Source organism: Orycteropus afer, unplaced genomic scaffold (assembly GCF_000298275.1).
Source record: "Orycteropus afer afer isolate SDZICR_OR568_19922 unplaced genomic scaffold, OryAfe1.0 scaffold00237, whole genome shotgun sequence".
In the NCBI taxonomy this organism is placed as follows: Eukaryota; Metazoa; Chordata; class Mammalia; order Tubulidentata; family Orycteropodidae; genus Orycteropus; species Orycteropus afer.
In genome coordinates, this window is record NW_006921824.1 from 4,623,913 (window position 1) to 4,642,649 (window position 18,737).

Consider the following 18,737-nt stretch of genomic DNA (forward strand, 5'->3'; position numbering starts at 1 on the left):
TGTTGCAGCCTTCCCAGCCCACTGATCCTAATATGGAATGCAGCAGGAAACCCATGATTTCCTGACACTCAGCTAGCTGGAGGAAGCAAGGGAAAAACTCCATTAAAAAGCCCAGCTTTCCTCCATGTTAGATATGAAGTGGAAAATGAGGAAGATTTAGCAAAATTCCACCGTGTCCTGAACCAGGCTGGCGAAGGAGACAGCAGAGTGAAACCCTAGGGCTGCTGAAATTTGTGGACTGCCAAGGAGTCCCTAGAATTCTGAAAATGAGGGTTTCTTAACTCAAACTGACAGGGATAAGGGATAAATCCTTATCATTCCCCCAAGTGTGTGTTACCTTTCTTTATCAGGATGTAAGCAAGAGGGTACATACCAGCTGCCTCGGCCACGTCTGTGTGAGCCAAGATACCCAAACTACAGCAGAGTCCAGTCAGCCTGGCTCTGCTTCCCGCCGTTTCATGGGCTTTGGGGAAATCAGGGAAGCAAGCAGCAACAGCAGGAGTCCAGCAGCTGGAGCCGCAAGAATGAACTGCAAGGAGGGAAATGACAGCAGCTGTGCCTGCGGGGACAACGAGGAGAAGAAGATGTTGAAGTGCGTGGTGGTGGGTGACGGTGCCGTGGGGAAAACCTGCTTGCTGATGAGCTATGCCAACGATGCCTTTCCGGAGGAATACGTGCCCACTGTGTTTGACCACTATGCAGGTAAGAAAAGGTGGAAAACCTGTCTCTGCACACAGGGAGAACATGCAGAGGGCCCTGGCTTATTTCTGTCATGACTAGGAGCGGGCCTGGCGGTTACCAGGTAACTTGGCATAACATACAGCCAAGGAGTTTGCTGAAATTGTTAGGAGAACACTCTGTCCATCATTTGTATTACAACACCTTTTTTTTTTTTTTTTAATATCCCTCCTTAAATCAAATGAGTGTTGTTGTTGTTGTTATGTGTCGTCGAGTCGGACCCGACTCATAGTGACCCCTCTTGGGTTGCCGAGGCAGTATCACTATGGAAGTAGATTGCCCCATCTGCCTTCAGAGGAGTGGCTGGTGGGTTTGAACAGCCAGCCTTCTTCTGGTTAGCAGTCAAGTGCCTTAGGCACTACGCTACCAGAGCTCTTCTGGCGAAATAACCTCAACTCTCTTCTAGGCTTTGGCTTCGAGAGATTTTAACTCAACATATGCCTGAAGATTTATCAATTTTTTACTGTGAATATTTTTTTTAATATAGTGTAATGACATCACAATTCTTTCCTCAAAAGATAAAAATCAACACTAGTCACACAACTGGTAAAAGGAGTATTCTTGCCACTTTTCATATATTTACCTCATGCCACTCACAAATGAAAATGCCTAAAGTAATAAATGTCATGACACTCATTTTTCTGTAACAACTAGTGCCGTAATACTATACTTTCATTTTCCTGGTGTTGTAGATGGGGGAGGCACTTATTAAAGGGTTTCAGATCTCTATTAATCCATATCTTGAGTTTAAAAATATAAATATATATACACACACACATTTTAAAAAGATAAAAATAAACATAAAATCAGGAGCATTTTAAAGTATGTCCCCAAAGTAAAAAATTAAGCTTCAAATACTTCAAACTATAACATTTAAGCAATGGTTGCCACACTTAATTCTTTCCTACAGACTTATGTTTTTTAAATGTTCTGAAATTTGCAGGTGACTTGTCAGTGTGATAACCTTTCTAGGTCTTCCTGTTTTGGGTCTTGCTTTTCCTCTTCATTTCCAAAACAAATCTTCTTAAGTTCCTTAAAAGCAAGTTTATGAAATTCTTCAAGCTTACTCTAGCCTAAATTTTATGTATATTTTTTAATATAATGATTGATGTGGCAAATTATCTGGAAATTTTGTAAGGAGAAAAATATCTCTCCCAACCTTGGCTTTGGATCAGGTTTAGCAAAGGGGAAATGACCCACAGGAAACCTGTGTGAGTGTGTGAGTGGTTGGTTTGCTGTGTGGCCGTTTGAAATCCTCTTTCTGAAGGAAGTAGCTTCTTTTCCAGAGCTAAACAATCACCTAAGTCCCTTCCTCCACCTACATTTACTTGATTTATGACATCACTACATAGCAGATAGGGGGGAAATGCAATAAAAATAATATCTGATTCCCAGCAGGTTTTTCTCTGTTTGCAGAAGTTCATAACAAATTTCAAAGCTGATTCCCTTAACCTTTTCTGAAAATATAATGACTATGTCCACAGAAGAACATTTTAATGAGAACAACAGAATAAATGAAAGACTAGGTAGACTTTGATCTTAAGGAGAAAAAAAAAAGAATTGAAAAATTAGTGCATCGTGCCTTAAGAAAGTTACTCAGATTCTTGATCTGAAAACATCTTAGCAAAGATTATTTGCTCTAGATTTTCTTTCTGTTTCAAAAGAGAAACCTGGCTAGGACCTTATTTCATGAACTTTTAAATGAAAATAATGTGCTCCAATCCCCATCTATTGGGAGAACCAATAAGAGTGTGAGTGTCAGAAAGAAGGAAGAGAAAACCATTTTTAGAAATAATCAGCCTATTAAAAAAAATCAGAGATCAAAGAAAGGCTAAACCACAGTCATATTACATTAGATCAAATTATTTTATATTTCAATTATGTACATACTTGCTGTTTTTGAGCATCAAACATCTTGAAGTTTTGGCTACTCTATCCACTTTGCATAATGGATGAGTCTGTAGGTGGTATAAACAGTTAATGAGTTTCACTGCTAACCAAGAGGTTGGAGGTTTGAGCCCACCCAGAGGTGGCTAAGAAGAAAGCCCTGACTATCTATTTCTGAAAAATCAGCCACTGAAAACTGTATGGAGCATAGCTCTGCTCTGATACACGTGGGTTTGTTATGAGTCTGAGTCCGCTCAATGGCAACTGGCACTGGCTGCACACAGTGTGCATTCCTCAACATTGTTGCTTTGATTTACACCTTGTACTTTTTTCAATCGCAATCATCTCCTGGGCTTTCAGCTAATCTAAGAAGGAAATGAAGATGTGTGCCACATACATCTAGGATGATGATGAGGTAATCATTTCTATTAGCAAAAGGATCTTCTCCATCACAGAACCTCTAGCTTCTCTCACCACTACCCTCCCCTCACCTCATTTGATTGAACACGAATACTTAAGCAGTCACAGGAGAATATACAATCACTGTGAAAGAACTAAATCTCCGTTTCTCCCTAGAATCAGTATGTAATCCTGAGTACTACTGGTTCCCCCTAAAATGACAACCTGCAATTGAGTTAATGAGTCTAGAAAATTCCAGTTCAGCTCAGAGAGAGCCTATCACTTGAAAAAGATTTTTCATTAATAGATGCCCAGGGCAGGAATATAGTAATATTCCTCTACTCTGTAATAGTAGAGATGGAGGTAAAGCACAGTGTTCGAGATGGTAAGTTTTAGACCTAAGTTCTTATACTGGCTCTGCCCCTTACTGTTTGACCTCAAGCAGGTTAATGATCTTCTCTGTGCCTCAGTTACCACATTTGAAAAACATGAGCAATATAGGTATACGCTTCATGGTTTGTTTGTAAAAATAAAATAAGTTTACACATGAAGTTCTAAAAACAATGGCTCACACATAAGTGTTAAGTACATGGTAGTGGTTGTTAGGTGCTGTCAGGTCAACTCCAACTCATAGTGACCCCATGTACAACAGAATGAAACACTGCCTGGTCATGTGCCATCCTCACAATCCTTGCTGTACCTGAGCCCATCGTTGCAGCCACTGCGTCAATCCATCTCGTTGAGGGCCTTCTCCTTTCTCGCTGACCTCCCACTTTACATAGTACCATATCCTTCTCCAGGGAATGGTCCCTTCTGACAACATGACCAAAGTAGGCAAGTCAAAGTCTGGCCATTCTTGCTTCCAAGGAGCATTCTGGCGGAGCTTCTTCCAGGGCAGATTAGTTCGTTTTCTGGCAGTATTTTCAGTATTCTTCACCAACACTCTAATTCAAAGACATCAACTCTTCCTTGATCTTCCTTATTCACTATCCAGCTTTCACATGCTGATGAGGCAATCTAAAATTCCATGGCTTGGGTCAGGGACACCTTAGTCTTGAAAGAGACATTTTTGCTTCTTAACACTTTAAAGTGGTCTTTTGCAACAGATTTGCCCAGTGCAATATGACATCTGATTTCTTGACTGCTGCTTCCTTAGATGACAACTTCAATATTTTCTCCATTTATTGTGATGTTGCTTATTGGCCCAGTTGTGAGGATTTTTGTTTTCTTTCTGCTGAGGTGTAATCCATACTCAAGACTGTAGTCTTTGATCTTTATCAGTAAGTGCTTCAGTCATCTTCATTTTCAGTAAGCAAGGTTGTGTTATCTGTATATCACAGGTTGTTAATAAGTCTTCCTCCAATCCTGATGCTGCATTCTTCTTCATATAGTCCAGCTTCTCAGATTATTTGATCAGGATACAGATTGAATAAGTATGGTGAAAGGATACAGCCCTGACACACACCTACTTGATTGCCTGATATTTTCCCTAATATCCTCCTTAGAAAGGCCTTTAATTAGCTTCATTATTTCACATACATGAACACACACATACACAGGGTCACTCTTTAACCTCTTACTCTACTATATTTTCCTTCATAGCATTTTAACACACTCCCTGGCATTATATACTTATTTGATTATCATTTTAAATAATAAATTGTATATAACACTGGAACACAAATTCCAGAGGGCAAGGCTATTGTCCTGTTCACTACTTCATATCCAGCTTCTAAAAGAGATCCTGACACATAACAGACTCTCAGTAGACAGTCATTGAAAATTGAATTTTTAAAATGTTTTCATAATCAGAACCTGATAGTTAGGACTAAAAGCCAGGCCAGTGGGATAAAGTAGAAAAGGTCACTCAAAAAATGCTTCATATGACATGTGACATAAGAATAAGACTTAGTTTTGAGTTTAATTTGTTTGCATTTTGACTTTATTAGACTGTGTGCATGGCTTGTAAAATAAGCATGAGCGTAAAACCAGCCCCTTCCAGCTGAAAACCATGCGTGATGCACCTGAATCACCATGTTCATCGTTCTCTGCTTTGAATTTATTTCATCTGTGCATCTTTCTTCCTTTACTCATCCCTCCTGGAGCTTCTTTGTCAAACTCACATAGTTTGGAAGCTCACCTTGTCACCATCTGTAAAAGTAAGCTGCCTATAAAGGAAATTAGCACAATTCATGAAAGGGGGGAAAAATCTAACAGCTGAGTGACATGCAAACTAAAAATTATTTTTACAGAAAGCTAAAACTCTATTGGGAGCTCTGGTGGCATAGTCCCTAAGGCACTTAACTGCTAACCAGAAGGCTGGCGGTTCAAACCCACCACAGCCACTCCTCAGAAGGAAGGCTGAGCAATCTACTTCCATAGAGATGACTCCTCCAAAACCCAAGGGGGGTTGCTTTGAGATGGATCCTACTCGACAGCAGTGCATTTGGTTTTGGAAAAGTCTCTTATAACTTTTAACCAAATTAAATGGTAATAGGTCTAAGGTAGACTCAGTCACAATCTTAGTCAACACAAGAGAAAAACTAAATATGTCCAATCCATGAGGTAAAATAAGAGTGAACAAAAACAAAGACCCAGGCCTATGAAGGGTCTACTCTACTCCTTTATGACATACTCCTGATCATTTGGGATTATTTATTCAGGAGTTTCTCTTTTTCCTTCCTGAAAACACCTAAAAATCTATGGAGAATGGCTGAGATTCACTTTTTTGTAAGCCAAAAGGAAACCTAAAACAACTTTCATGTGTCTATGGGGTAAATCACCTTAAACATAGACAAAAATGGACCAGTTAAATCACACACTCATTTTCTTCTAAATGTAATGGTATTCAAAAAAACCAAGTCTTATAGGTATCCAATCCCCCAATATCCCTCTTTTGAGGGCCAAGTGTGCCATGTCTCTGAAGCCTTTTCTGGACTCTGGGAGGTCACACTAGGAACTCAGTGACAGTTCCTTCTGCAGTCTACCATGCAATACTATGAGAGCAGACACTCAGAGTCTTCAGGGATAGACACTGCACACCCAGAAAGCCAAAGTATACTGCAGAAATGGTAAATCGTGAGCTGCCTCTCAGGAGGAAGAAAGAAGGAAGAATAGGAGAGGGGAAAAGAAAATGAAGTATCTGTGACCAGAGTGGCACTTACCAGAGAGCACAAGAAAAACCATGCTCCGAAGGTGGGAAACTGCATATACAATCTATGACCCTCCTGCGTGTCAACTGTAGCTGACAGCAAGCCAGGGATTTAACCAATTCAGGCCTCAGCGGACAGGCTCCCTGTGAGCAAAACTTTCAGTGCTGCACAGCATGGCTCTTTTCACTGTCACAGCTAACAAAACTTCATTAATTTTACTAACTTACTGCCTGTTGAACTTGGGCTTCAATTAAATAGTATTTCATTTCTGGAGTAATTTATACCAAAATCTGGTCTCTTAGGGAGCAAACTTGGCTCCAGAAATGGATCAATAAATTGCTTATCTGTGTTTTTGGATACAATTGCCCTGTTCTACAAAGGCAGCATGAAGGTGGGCAACAAGCATAAGGTTTCTCAGGAAAGGACAAGTAAGAAAACTCAACAGAAAGTGTCTCCCTCATCAATCTTGAGCACAAGATCTGCAAGAGTCTATGGAGGCCTTACCTTTTGTGTCAGGGTATAGGTTCACATTTGGCTGAAAATTTACTTTCTCATAAACAAAAATGCATGACACCTCTTGGAGTAGTTAGCAGAATTCAAACAGTTAATTTTCTTTGTAAAATACAATTAGGAAAAATCCTATTTTGAATTCAATGGAGGCCAATTCTGAGCTACAAAGTGGCCTGGCATTGTTCCTGAAGACACTGGAGTCCACCAACTTTTTGGATGTGTCCAAATTGCACTAATCAAATGCCTGATTCATCTGTAGTCACTCAGCATTTATTTCTTGTTCATAATAGTGTTTATCTATGGTACTCTTCATTCCCAATCTCAGTATGAATTTCATTATGACCACATGTGATTCTATAAGTAGTATTAATTATAAAACTGGAATGACACTATAATATGTGCTAACAACAGCAATAAAACCAGGCTCACTGCCATCAAGTCAATTCCAACTCATAGTGACCCAGTAAGGTTTCCAAGCCTGTAATCTTTATGGAGCAGATTGCCTCTTCTTCCTCCTGTGGAGCAGCTGATAGATTTGAACTGCCAACCTTCTAATTAGCAGCCAAATAAATGCCTCACCCACTTTGACACTAGAGCTCCTTAGCTATACATTTATGTAGTGCATTTTACTTTTCAAACTGTGGTGTTGGTGAAGAATATTGAATTTACCCTGAACTGCCAGAAGAACAAATCAGTCTTAGAAAAAATACAACCAGAATGCTCCTTAGGAGAAAGAATGCTTTGGCTTGCTTACTTTGGACATGTCATCAGGAAAGAACTTCATGGTTGGTAAAGTAGAGGGTCAGTGAGAACAAGGAAACAAACTCCTCAATGAGATGGATTGACACAATAGCCAACACAATGGAGTCAAACACACCAATGATCGTGAAGATAGCACAGGACCGAGCAACGTTTGATTCTGTTCGGAGCTTCAAACTGGTTCATCCCAATTCAGTCATGGCCGACAAAGTAAAATCAGAACGGATGCAAACCTGTAAAATGAGAGCACACTGGAAGTATAACTGGAATGGGAAAAATTACGGGCCAACTTCCTCCTAGAAACTTACTCTCCCTCTCATGAAATGAGGGCAGTGTACACGTTGCAAAGCAACCCAATGTCTTGATCAGCAGAAGTAGAAAGAACTGTGCCCAGCTCAAAGATGGTGGCCAGCTATGCCACTTTGAATGTATGTCACTCTCCACAGCTCTGGCAATAATCTGTTCTCCCACAGCAGGTTCCTGAAAAGGCTCACTACAGCTCTTCTGACTCTTCCGTTCTAGGGCTTTGACTTATAATGTTTCCTGTTCAAGTTATCATTCCAGTACAACCACAGATTACAAATTTGGGTCCATTCTGATTTTGCTGGATCAGCTATGACTGAACAAGTTCAAACAGGTTTGAAGTCCTAGTTCTGTTATACATAAGGTCACCATGAGTCAGGGCCACCTTGATGGCAACTACCAATAACATGTTTCAGGCATATTTGAAGAATATTTCATATATTAATTGTCTCCTCACAATGGTCCTATGGTGGTTATGTTTGTGTGTCAACTTGGCTGGGCCTGGTTGAGTGGCTGGGCAGCTGGTGGTAGTTATTCCCCGTGATGAGACTGGCAATCAACTCCATGGTGGGATCTACCACAAGCAGCTGAGTAGCTGCCTTTGGGATGTGGTCTGCTTTCCGTATATAAGAAGCCTTAGGAATGGTCTCTGGCCTTTGGCATGCTTGGACCCTGCATGTAGTTGTGTTGTTGCTCAGCAGCCTGCTATGCTCTGCCAACCTTGGGACTTACAATGGACTTAAGTTAATGGCATGCCGTGTGGTTTGGTAACATCGGGACTGTGCCTTTTTATTTGTCAACCTTGGGGCTTCTCAGCCCCAGCAGCCAGCAGCTGACTGAGTGAGGAAATGCCTCTAGCTCCAGTGGGCCGGGAGCAGGAGGCAGAGCTGGACCCCGAGGTTGAGGGGCTTTCATCAAGCCCTTAGAACCTGGAACTTGAACTTGGACTTAAAGCCTCCAAATTAAAAGAATAAACTCCTGTTTGTTAAGGCCATCCCATTTGCGGTATGTTCCTGTCAGAGCAGTACTAGGTAACCAGAACAGGTCCTATGAGGTAGGTGCTATTATTTTCTCAGTTTTACTGATGAAGGAACCAAGGTGCAAGGATATTAATTAACTTATCCAAGGTCAAACCACTTTCAATGGAGTAAATGGAGGCCATAGAACAATAAACAAACAACATAAGCAGCCCATACGTTTATATCTGATTATATTAAAAAGCCACTGTATTAGTTAGGGTATCCTAAGCTGCTATAATAAATACATGCAAACATGTAAATGATTAACCCAAAAGAAGAACATTCCTTGCTCATTTTATGGTCCTGGGTATGTGTTTAAGTCAGTGGGGCTGCTTTCCTCCATGTGGTTATTTAGGAACCCAGGCTCCTTTCATCATATAATCCTGCCATCTCCTAAAGTCTCATGGGTATTTGTATCCAACCAGACTAACAGAAAAGAACAAGGAGCCTGGATGAAAAAAGTCTTATGGGCCATCCCTGGAAGTAACAGCCATCATTTCTAATCACCCACTACAGGAAATAGCTTAGTCATGAGGTCACGCCTGACTCCAAGGAAGCTGGGAAATAAAGTCCATCTATGTGCATGAGGGAAGGATGGATTTTAATTTCTTTCTGGGTCAGACCTAGTGGTCACCAAATATCCTTGCATACATTTTGTCACATGTAAAGCACACTTCACTTTTCCAAAAGGAGGACATCCTACGTATGTCACTCAAACATCTGCAGGTGATGCAGAGTCCTCTACATTTAATCAAGATGTGATTCTTCATCCAATAAAAGATAAATTATTGCCTTGTACACACAATCATCCCTTATAAAACGGTGAAGCAGGAATAGGATAACCAAAATATACAAACCCCCATTCAGAAAAGGGAAGAATGGAAACATGTAACAATAATATAATCCTACTGGCAGGCATTAGGAAGATCCACTGCCCTGCCAGTGGAGGGAAGATTTTTATATTGACATTGATTCTATTCTCTGGGAGAAATTCCTTTGTCCATTGTTCACTATTCACCTTGGCTTTGCCCTCTTGTACGTTCTTCTCCCTTGCCCGTTATCTTCCATGGTTCATCTGACTTGAGCCTTAGAGAGTATGCCTTTCTTGAGGACTACATAGCTTTCACTTTCTACTACTTTTTTGTACAATTTTGAAAGCTCAAATGTTATTTTACAATCACAAGTATATTTGGTCCAGGCTTTGGATTTCTTTGGAAGCATTATTCCCTCAAAATTTTACCAGACTTCCAGTAAGTTGTGTGTGCCAGTAACCACATCCAAAAGGAAAGTATGTCTTTCATAGTCAAACTTCTTAAATATGTTATATTCATCTACTTCCTCTAGCCAATGCCTTTTTCTCTTAGATTAATAATAGCTATCTGGAGGCCTTATGAAACAAGAAGCTTAGATGGGAAGGCAACACCCCAGATCTTATCACCTCGACACAGCTGATTTTTCTATTTTTGGCAAAGAAGTCTTAATGGATCATTGTTACTCAACACCTATTTAAATCACATCTTCTATAGGTGAGATCCAGAGATGGTCTATTTTTCCAACACCAAGAGGCTCTTAATATCTGTGCCCTATCAAGCTGTGGTTAGAATAACAATTTGGTTCTTCTCTTCTAACACCTTGCTAAACACAATAAGTAACAATGTATACTAACATTCTGACTTTCCCAATCTTTCAATCTAATACTGTAGATTTAGAAGGAACTTAATTTACCTTACAGACTTCATAGGTGATAGTTTTATAGAATTTTTGCCACAGAAATCTTTAGCTTTTCCAGTTGCTTTATTTGTTCACCACCTGCTACCCAACTGGTAAGCCAGCAGCACATCTTTTTCAGGTTTTTGGAATAAGGCACCACACTACCAAATAGATTAAGTAGGCTGTATCAAATAAACCTAAACATATAATGGTTCAAACTGTTAAAAATGATTCTTGCTCCTATAACACATCTGGGCAGATGATCAGGTTGATGAGATGGCTCTGCTCCATGTGATCATTCATGGATCAACTTTTTCTTGTGTATATATTATCCTCTAGAGTTTTGGTAGCATAGTGCCTAAGGCACTTGACTGCTAACCAGAAGGCTGGCAGTTCAACCCCCCAGCCACTCCTTGGAAGGAAGATGGGGCAATCTACTTCCATAGTGATACTGCCTCGGCAACCCAATGAGGGGTCACTATGAGTTTGGTCCAACTCAATGGCACACAACAACAACAAGAGTTTTATAGTGCTCTACATGTAGACAATGGAAGTTGAAAGATTATGGAGGACAGCGGGCTGTGGGTACAGTGTGTAGCAGAGTCCTGCAAATGGCATGCAACACTTATGGTCCTATTTCATTAGAGAGAACTTAAACCCAAGGTTGCCCACTTCTCCAGGGGAGGCCAGCTTTGTTCTCTAAGAAGGGACAAATGAATTTCGATGGAAACTTAGAAATCTTGACCACAGTCACTAAGTTGAAAACCCTTACATCAAATACAATAATCTCAGACAAACCATACAAACTATTCTAAGCACATTCAATTAGCTATTTATTCAACCGTAAATAACATACCTGTATTTCCAAACTTTCCTGGACATAAGGAAAACTTGTTTGTTAAAAGTGTAGATTATTGGCTCCACACCAGCCAAACCGATAAACCAAACTCACTGGCTCATAGTGACCCTATGGGACAGGTAGAACTACCCTATAGGGTTTCCAAGGCTGTAATCTTTACAGGAGCAGAATATCACATCTTTATGCTAAATCAGACCCTCTAAGAGAAAGCACTGTGAAAAAATAAATTCTTAACAAGCACCCTAAGCATTTCTTATAGGTGGAATTGTACGAAACTGCCATTTTGTAGGTCAAAGCCAGTTGAACATCACAGGTTCATATAGTTCAATCTAATGTAGCTGAGCAAGTTTGGAAAACCCTTCTTTATGCTGATAAAGCTCCTAAAGTGGCCATAAATCAAGCAGAAGGACACACTTCCATACTCAACCATAAGCCAGTAAAAAACAACTGAAAACAGATACATGTATATGGAATTTCTTGACTTGAGCGTTTCTAATAGAAAGAGCATGTAAAACAGAAGAAGTGTTTAAAGCCTGGAAAATTCATAAATGAGGATCCAGGACACTCTCAAAAAAATCTGAACCCATGGTTGAGACATAGAGAGACCCTGGGAGAAAGAAAATATACAAGGCTGAAAATCAGGAAGTGCTGGAAGGAGCTTGTGGGGGTGGGCTGAGAGGCCTCAAAGTCCGAATAGAGACAAGAGGGGATTGTAAAGTGTGGCAGAAAGAAGACAAGCCAGGCAAGACCAGAGGCTGGAAGAAAAGCCTTGGGCATAGGAGTGAAGTGCTGTTCTCAGAGCCTGCTGTCTATAAGACAAATAGCCAGCACATTTCTAAAACTTTCGAAGGGGTCACTGAGGGAAATGAGAGCACACCAACTCTGGCAAGAAGAATCAAAGCAGTTTTAAAATACAGGAATGAGCCAGGGCTCCTTGGGGTGGAATCAGTTGTGATCTGTTTTGGACGCTACTATTGTTCTTTCTCCATCTAGCCCTATGCTCATGACGTGAGCAGTAAACATCGTTTCCCCTCAGAAAAATCCTCCTGTTTTTCTTCGTGATTTGACCTAGTATTTGGGCAAAAGGAGTTTAAAAAAAAAAAAAAAAACAGACATCTCCTAAATACAGTTTCTCTGAATTCAAAGAAAATGTCCCTGTGGACTGGAATCTGGTTCCTAAAAGAGATAGCATACCAATTCTGGTAGGGGTAGAAATTTCATAACTGGGACTCAAACACCCTTATCTGGACAACCAGTGGGCAAGAACTCTCCCCAAAGGGGATGAAACCTTCTTTTGGGGTCTCTTCAGCTGTTTTAACACAAATTGGTCAATCAGACCTCAAAATGGGATGCTATTTGCCAACAAAAGAGGAACAATGCTCAGTGTGAACTGAGCAGAATGCACAATAATGGGCAAAAGTCATACCTTATCTTTATGCAGTAATAGCTATAGTTCATTAAGAAAAATATTAGTTAGCTTATATCATTTAGCTCAGTACTTACTTTGTGTCGAGCTCTGTGTTATCCTTGCCATCCTGTTTGAACCTCACAGCATCTACTTTTGTTGTTGTTAGTTGCCCTTGATGTGATTGTGACTCCTAAATGCACAGAACTGCTCCCTGGGTTTTCAAGGCAGTGACCTTTCAGGGGATTGCCAGGCCTGTCTCCCAAGGTGCCTCTGGGTGGGTTCAAACTCTCAATCTTTTGGCTAGTAGTTGAGTGCTTAACCATTTTCCCTACCCAGGGATTCCAACAGTACCTCTAGCTTGTGGGTATTTTCACAGGTGAGAAAACTGAAGCTCAAAGAAGTAGTGTGACCAGGGTCACATGACTAGGCAGAGACAGAATTGAGATTCAAATCTATCAGCTCAAATGCCACATCACCAGGGGTCCAGACTACATTGACTAAAATGAGTTCCCTTTCATAGACTATTTCTTCTATAGGTATTTCCTCTATGTTATTATTATTGTCCCATTGCTTGTCTTCCTCTAGAATGTACAATTCATGGCAAGATTCTTTCTGTCTTGTTTACTCTTATAATCCTAATGCCTAGGATAGACTCCACAACACAAAGGACATCCAGAAATACATAGTGGATGAATGAATTCTAAGAAAGACCCAAGACTCTCACATTCTTAACTACTGCACTTCACTGAAGTCATCACCCTGTATAAACAGCAAAATTTTCTACATTGAAATTATCCTAAAATTATACATGCTAAACATCATGTATATCCATTCAAAAATATATTGGCCTTATTTAAAACTTATAAAAACATTATATATCTCCAAGAAAAAAAGGATTCCAAAATGTTTTGCTTCCAGTCAAATTTCAACTTTTGAATTGTGAATGATTTAACTAGATAAAAAAAGTGTTTTCCTAATTATGTTAAGGATTTCTGTTTTATCTCAGTTTTGAATGCTACATCCTAGAAGTGAACAGAAAATTTTAATTCCTTAAAGAAGTGTGTGCTGTATGATTTTTTCAGATAATGAGATTAATTAAAAGGAAAAATAATAAACAGTTATTCTCCTTAACGTATACCAAGCCAAACCTCCTGAAAATCATGAATGATGCTCATAAAATGTTCACTTGTCAGAAGTGTATCAATTTTCAGCTAGTATACTTGCAAAGGAGCTCTGGTAGCATAGTGCCTAAGGCACTTGACTGCTAACCAGAAGGCTGGCAGTTCAAACTCACCAGCCACTCCTCGGAAGGAAGGTTGGGCAATCCTACTTCCGTAGTGATACTGCCTCGGAAACCCAAGGAGGGGTCGCTATGAGTCGGGGCCTACTTGACGGCAAATAACAACAACAACAACATACTTGCAAGAGATCCCTGAACGTGTTCATATATATTAATAATAGAGCACTTTATACTTGTCAGAAGCTCTGGTGCCCCAGTGGTTAAAGTGTTTGCCTGCTAACAAAAAGATGAGCAGTTTGAACCCTCCAGCTACTCGATGGAAGAAAGATGAGGCAGTCTGCTTCCATAAATATTTATAGCCTTGGAAATCCTATGAGGCAGTTCTACTCTGTCCTATAGTGTTGCTATGAGTCAGAATCAACTCTATGGCAAGGGTTTTGTTTGTTTATTTGCTTGTTTTTCATACTTATCAAGGAGCTTTGGTAACCCAATGGTTAAAGCATTGGGCTGCAAACCAAAAGGTCAGCAGTTCAAACCCACCAGCCACTCCACAGGAGAAAGATGGCACAGTCTGTTTCTGTAACAGTTTATAGCCTTGGAAGCCCTATTGTTGTTGCTGTTGTTATGTGCCGTGGAGTCAAACCCGACTCATAGCGACCCCTCCTTGGGTTTCCGAGGCAGTATCTCTACGGAAGTAGGATTGCCCAACCTTCCTTCCGAGGAGTGGCTGGCAGGTTTGAACAGTTCCACTCTGTCCAGTAGGGTTGCTATGAGTAGGAACTGACTTGTTAGCAGTGTGTTATAGTTGTTAAGTTATTAGGAGAAAAAAAAACAGGATTTGTCTCCTTGAGACTCCTTCTCTCTGCTTATATTGGATTAGCTGCACTATGAGCCCTAAATGCTTCTTTCCTCAACTAAAATGAATTTCATATGACATTTGCAATAGATCAAGCTGCTAAATGAGGGCCTTAAGAGTTTTCAATGGTAAACATGTTTTCAACCAAACTTTTCAAAAGAGATAGAGAATAAGTGTTAAACCTTAAGTGTCAATATTAGGCCAGAGAGGTTCTGCTCTAGTCATTTATCCTCTTCATAACTCTCCACACCAAGTTCTTACTTTTAGATAAACTGAATCCATCAGGCTTCAGATCAAAACCATCTCCTCACCCTCAAATTCAGCAAAGATGGAGAAAACCTCATTATCATCCTCAAAATAATGGTTCTTAATATACTTGAAGATCAAAGAAAATTTCATCTTTGTCATCCTCAAAATATACAACAGCTCTTTCCAATTTCTTTCATGGTTCTTTGGCCTATTCTTTCCCCATATTTTATGAGAAACGTCTTATGAATTGACCTCAAATCAATCAATTTCATAAAAGGCATTCTATTCCAGGGTAACCTAAACTCACGGGATTTTTGTGAACTGCAGTGCAGTGAGTTACTTAATATGGCCCCTCTAGCCATGGTCTTTGTGACTCCCACCAGATGACTGGGTAGAACTAGGCAATGTAAGGTACTCTTGTGGCCCACGAAGGGGATTGGATAGCTTGTTAATAATGTAAATAAGGAAGAAGTTTTAGGCTCCAAGTTAACCCCAAAGCATCTACAAAGAGACCATGAGTTATTTTGGATCGTACAGCATCAACTCTTTACTTTGTCCTCTCAAGTTGCCCTTTGAAATCTTCTGTTCAGCTCTTTTACATCATTTCTTCCATTCACTTTAGCTACTCTCAGTTCAAAATCAAGTTTCAGGGTCTCTTCTGACATCCACTTTGGGCTTCTCTTCTTCTCCTTTCTTTTAATGACCTTTTGCTTTCTTCATGGATAAGGAAGATCAGAACACAGTCTTTACTGTACTCTGTACTTTACACCTCAACAGAAAAGAAAACAAAAATCCTCTTAACTGAAGAAATTAGAACCATCATGATAAATGGGGGAAAGATTGAAGTTGACAAGGATTTCATTTACTTGGATCCACAATCAATACCCATGGAAGCAGCAGTCAAGAAGTCTGTCTCAGAGAAATACAGCCAGAACACACCCTAGAAGCAAGAATGGCCAGATTTAATCTCTCATACTTTGGTCATATTGTCAGAAGAGACCAGTCCCTGGTAAAGAGTATCACGTTAGCTAGAGTCAGTGAAAAAGGAGAGACCTTCAACGGGATGGGATTGACACCATGGCAGAGATGATGGGCTCAAACATGGTAATATTCTGTGAAAGGCGCAAGATTGGGCAACATTTCATTTTGCATTATGAGTCAAAACTGACTCAACAGTACCTAATAACAATGCATCATCGACTAAATTTAAGTATAGCAATCCATACAATAAAAGAAATTATTTCACATTGTGTCAGTTTCTACATGTGGTCCTTGAGTGACTTCTGAAGCATCAACTGATGTTCATGTATTAGAGTTTACAGTGGTGGGGAGGTGGTAAGGACAGAGTAGAAGGAATTTTGAAAGCATCGATTAAATAGACATCTAGATTTCAAAGCATCCACAGAGCATTAGGAAAAACACACTTAATCTGCCTTCAGTGTCACCAGTACCAGTTCCCACTGAATCGACTCCTACATATGGAGACCCCATGTGTGTCAGAGTAGAACTGTGCTCCATAGAGTTTTCAGCGACTGATTTGTCAGAAGTAGATCACCAGACATTTTTTCTGACCTATGTCTGGATAGGCTCAAACTTCCAACATTTTAGTGAGCAGCTAAGCACACTAAAACCATTTGCACTACCCAAAACTAAACTACACCCACTGCCATCCCACTGTGTTTATTCTGACTCATAGAGAACCTATGGGACAGAGCAGAACTGCTTCAGAGGGTTTCCAAGGCTACAAATCTTTACAGAAGCAAACTGCATCATCTTTCTCCCATGGAGCAGCTAGTGGGTTAGAACAGCTGACCTTTTGGTTAGCAGCTGAATGCTTTAACCACTGCACCATCATAGCTTCTCTTGCACTACTCAGGGACTACTTTAATCTCACAGGGAGATTGTAAACCCACCATAGTGTTTTTGATGTCATCACTTCTTGACTTTACTGTTTTTCACAATCTTATTAGCAGTTTAGAAGCCTATTGCCTGTAAAATGAGGTTAGGAATTTTTATCCTATTGACAGGGACACAGCTCCCTTTTACAGGCAAAGTCTGGCTACTCCTACAAAACCTGCAATTAAGTCGGAGCCCAGAGAGAGCACCACATTAACATTGTGAGGGTGCAAAGGATCAGCCCACAGAGTGATCCATTTGGCCATCAAAAATTGCTAGCATTTTTCTATTTCATGATGAATGGGTATCAACTACATCTTTAAATAAAGTATCTAATGATGGTGACGTCAAAGGATTTGATATACTTTTTTTTCTCCCTTTTCATGGCTCTTAAAATTGATAATCTATTAAAATATGTATCCATATATACCAGTTATGTTGTTAGGTGCTGTCAAATTGGCTCTGACTCAGAGTGAATACCATGGACAACAGAACAAAACACTGCCTGGTCCTGCACCATCCTCACGATCTTTCTATACTTGAGCTCATCATTGCAGCCACTGTGTCAATCCATAATATTAAGGGTATTCCCTATTTCATTGACCCTGCACTTTACCAAGCATGGTATCCTTTTCCAGGGAATGGTCCCTTCTGGCAACATGACCTAAGTAGGTGAGGTGACATCTGGTCATTTTCACTTCTAAGGAGCATTCCAGTTGCACTTTTTCAGGACAGATTTGTTTGTTCTTCTAGCAAGATGACATATAGACATATATTGTGTATATATACTCAAGAAATCAAGCAGTGTATTGCCTTGGGCAAATCTGCTGCAAAAGATGTCTTTCAAGTATTAAAATGCAAAGATGTCACTTAGAAGACTGAGGTGTGCTTGATCCAAGCCAGGGTATTTTCAGTAGCCTCATATGCATGTAAGAGCTGGATAATGAATAAGGAAGGCCACAGAAGAACTGACCGTTTGAATTGCAGTGTGGAAAAAAATACTGAATATATCAGGGACAGCTAGAAAAATGGACAAATCTGTCTGGTTTTTGGTCATTACTGTTCAGTGGATCAAATCTATTCTTCAGATGGTCTCTAAATTCAGGAGAAATGTAATCAAGGTCATATTTTGGCTCTCATGGACTTGTTTTAATTGTCTTCAGCTTCAAATTGAACTTGCATATGAGCAGTTGATGGTCTGTTCCACAGCTAGCTCCTGGCCTTGTTTTGGCTGAAGATATTAAGCTTATCCGTTGCCTCTTTCCACAGATATAGTTGATCTGATTCCTGTGTACTCCATCTGGTGAAGTCCACATGTGTAGCCACTGTTGAGTTGTTAAAAAAAGGTATTTGCAATGAATTAAGTCCTTCTTTCCTGTCCTTTCCTTCCCTCTGAGCTTTGTTTTTGGGCAAATGCTCCTCCCCTTTTTTTTTGGAGTTCTGGTGACATAGTGCCTAAGGCATTTGACCGCTAACCAGAAGGCTATTGGTTCAAACCCACCAGCCACTCTCAGAAGGATGTTGGGCAATCTACTTCCCTAGTGATATCCTTGAAAACCCAAGGAGGGGTGTGATAGTTGAAGATGTGTCAACTTGGCTGGACTCCAGTTGTGAGTGGTGGTTCCCATGATGGATCACATGACTGAGTTCTGAGCGGCGGTCTACCCAAGGGGAGTTTCCCCAGGGGTGTGGCCTACCTGCAATGCTATCCCAAGGACAAGCTGGAAGAACGGCATTCCAGACTATATACTT

At 40.3% G+C, this 18,737-nt stretch overlaps 1 protein-coding gene across 1 annotated transcript in view; it reads left to right on the forward strand.

Moving 5' to 3' along the window:
• Positions 1-506: 506 nt before the first annotated feature.
• The window catches only part of RHOJ (ras homolog family member J), a 160,198-nt gene continuing 141,967 nt past the window's right edge, over positions 507-18,737 (forward strand). The window contains exon 1 of the mRNA XM_007949092.2: positions 507-702. Coding sequence (XP_007947283.2) covers positions 525-702 — 178 coding nt within the window. The 5' untranslated portion in view covers positions 507-524. The remainder of the gene's footprint in view (positions 703-18,737) is intronic.